The sequence below is a fragment of the Neomonachus schauinslandi genome, chromosome X, assembly GCF_002201575.2.
Source record: "Neomonachus schauinslandi chromosome X, ASM220157v2, whole genome shotgun sequence".
Lineage (NCBI taxonomy): Eukaryota > Metazoa > Chordata > Mammalia > Carnivora > Phocidae > Neomonachus > Neomonachus schauinslandi.
The window spans coordinates 44,556,268-44,558,821 of record NC_058419.1 but is presented as its reverse complement, the minus strand read 5'-3'; the positions used below and the strand labels follow the sequence as shown (position 1 = coordinate 44,558,821).

Here is a 2,554-nt window from a genome sequence, read left to right as displayed (position 1 = left end):
TGACAACTGGACTTCTCCCTAAAGATTTACTTTACAGATCGTTTTGAAAATACCAACTGTGTACATAAAGATGCCTCTTTTTTCAAAATAGAAATTTGAAACAAGCTAGTATGTTTCAAGAGGGATGTTAATGTGTGGAACTCAGAAAATATTTTCTGTGTTATACAGGTGAATATAATGAGTAAATGTGGCTTTTTCATCCCGCAAGATGAAGCGTTTCTTTCAAAAGTGAAATCTCGCAACTGTTAATTTTTTGAGGCATGCTGATTTTTTTTTAAAAAAAAGGAAATAAAAGAAATTCTCTGGAAGAATTCGCTCTGTCTCCTGGCCTCTTTCCGACAAGTCCCCTGCTCCCACCCCACCCCAGCCCTCATTCTAAATTTCCTGGGGATCTGAATTCAGGGGACGCAGTGGCAATGGTGGCGGTGCACTTGAGGGTGGGTGGGGGAAAGAGGGGGTGCGGCCAGCGAGAAGGGGAGAGAAAGCAGAACTGGACAAACTCAAGGCCCGGGGCGGGAGTGGGAGGGGTGGAGGGTGTTGCAGACCTTCCCGGGTAACCAGAGAAGGGTAAACTCCAGCCGCAGGGAGGAGAGGACCAAGCTGAGTGACAGGGCGGTGCGCGCTGGGGCTCAGCGCAGAAACAGGCGGAGGGGGTTGCCTGCGCTTGTGCGTGAGGCGAGGGGTGGAGGCGGGTACTCCCGCCGCACAAACCGCTGGAGTTGGGGGGCGAGCGCGTTGGTGACGCGGGGCCCTCACGTGACCTGGAGCAGCAGAGCGACGCAGCCTTCGGTGCAGTCGTCACTCCCGTCTGGGTACCGGCTCCCCGCGGTCCTGCGCCTGGCGGGCTGGCATCGGGCCCGAGGAAAGCGTTGCAGGTAAGGGCTCCGGGCCCGCGCGCCGAGGCCAGGTAGGCAGCTGTCGGCCTACCCCGGAGGCCGGCGCAGGGGGTCGGCGCAGCGGGTCCCGGCCAGCTTTCTCCACACCCAGCATTCTTGGGCACATCAGTAGTGGCCCCCTGGGGTGGGGGTGCTGGGGCGGCCGTTGGGGGGTGCAGCAGAGCAACTAAGAGCGACTGGAAATCACCCCCAAGTTCCTACAGGAAAATGGTGAACCTCCGGGGCAGGATGGGGGGGGCTAGGTGTGAGGGCGGGAATGCAGATGGGGGGCGGCCGGGGGGGCCGGGACCCGGAAAGGACCAGGTGGTGGCCGGTCGGCGCCAAGCTCTTCGCAACAGTCTCCGCTCCCTCCACGCCGGCCCTCTGCAGGTCTGCGGGTGTAGGTGTCAAGTGTCGTGGCGGCGCACTCACGGCGAGAATCGGGAGAAGGAGGAGACAGCAAGGATAGGCCCAGGTCGGTGCGGGGGACAGGGGGGGGGGGGGCGGGTGCAGAGCACAGTTTGAGACCCCCCCCTCCCATCTACCTCATCCACCCCATTCCCCTGCCCCCCAGTCCTCCATTTTGGTGCCTGCGGAGCTCGGGGAAAGAATCCTGGGAAAGGAAAAATGGTGGGCTTCGGGGGAGGGAGGGAAAAAGAGAGAGCTGGAGGGAGGGGCTCGATTCGGAGGCCCCCTAGAGGACGCCTGAAGCTCCTAAGGTGGGAAAAAAAATAAAATTTACAAAACCTTAGATATCAGAGCTCTGAATCCTGCTGGTCAGTGCACCAAGCATTCAGTCTCTCTCCTTGCCTTTGTCTTACTTGTGTTCAAAGAAAAACAACCAGGAAAAAAAAAATCTCATGGCAAATATCCACCAGGAAAACGAAGAAATGGAGCAGCCCATGCAGAATGGAGAGGAAGACCGCCCTTTGGGAGGGGGAGAAGGCCACCAACCTGCAGGAAATAATAGACGGGGACAGGCTCGCCGACTTGCTCCAAATTTCCGATGGGCCATACCCAATAGGCAGGTCAATGATGGGATGGGTGGAGATGGAGATGATATGGAAATGTTCATGGAGGAGATGAGAGAAATCAGGAGAAAACTTAGGGAGCTGCAGTTGAGGAATTGTCTGCGTATCCTGATGGGGGAGCTCTCTAATCACCATGACCATCATGATGAATTTTGCCTTATGCCTTGACTCCTGCCATTTTCCATGAGATTAATACTGTGATTCAACACTGTTTTCTTTTTCCTTGCATTTACCTGATATACCTTTACTGATTCGTTTGCTGTGAACCTTATGTAATTTTCATGTGTCAGGTGGGTTTGTGTTACCAGATTCCAATTGAAGATTGCCTTGGCACCCAGTCTAAGTTTCTGTCAACAGTAGAGTCACCCAGTTGCATGAAAAAGTGTAAAGTTAATAAAGCAATTAAAAAGCAACCTATACATTTATTATTGTCTCATTTAAAAGCATATGTATATATTATATGACCCCCCCAATCAGAAATAAGATGTCTCAGGGTGTTAACTGGGTACCATTTCTCTGTAGTTGGATAATATGTGACTTTTTTCTTCTTCTTATCTGGAGTTTTAGAAGCAAAAACAATTTTTCAAGGAGTCCAAATATAGTACAGGTATATAATACTGGTTCAACAAACTTTAAGAGTGAACTTTA

General features: G+C 52.4%; 1 protein-coding gene across 2 annotated transcripts; it reads left to right on the top strand.

The window, feature by feature from the left end:
• Positions 1-1,279: 1,279 nt before the first annotated feature.
• Positions 1,280-2,319, top strand: BEX3 (brain expressed X-linked 3). 2 transcript variants are annotated; one of them, XM_021691215.2, is made up of 2 exons: positions 1,280-1,350; positions 1,709-2,319. In XM_021691215.2, exon 2 carries the CDS (start codon positions 1,736-1,738, stop codon positions 2,072-2,074), a length of 339 nt encoding a protein of 112 aa, XP_021546890.1. In that variant the 5' UTR covers positions 1,280-1,350; positions 1,709-1,735; the 3' UTR covers positions 2,075-2,319. The 2 variants fall into 2 exon arrangements, with proteins under 2 accessions (XP_021546890.1, XP_021546899.1); XM_021691224.2 differs by having other exon boundaries at positions 1,307-1,350; positions 1,754-2,319.
• Positions 2,320-2,554: the final 235 nt, after the last annotated feature.

Bases quoted from the DNA above. Each gene is read 5' to 3' on its own strand.
- BEX3 (XM_021691215.2), top strand. From the start codon at position 1,736: ATGGCAAATATCCACCAGGAAAACGAAGAAATGGAGCAGCCCATGCAG.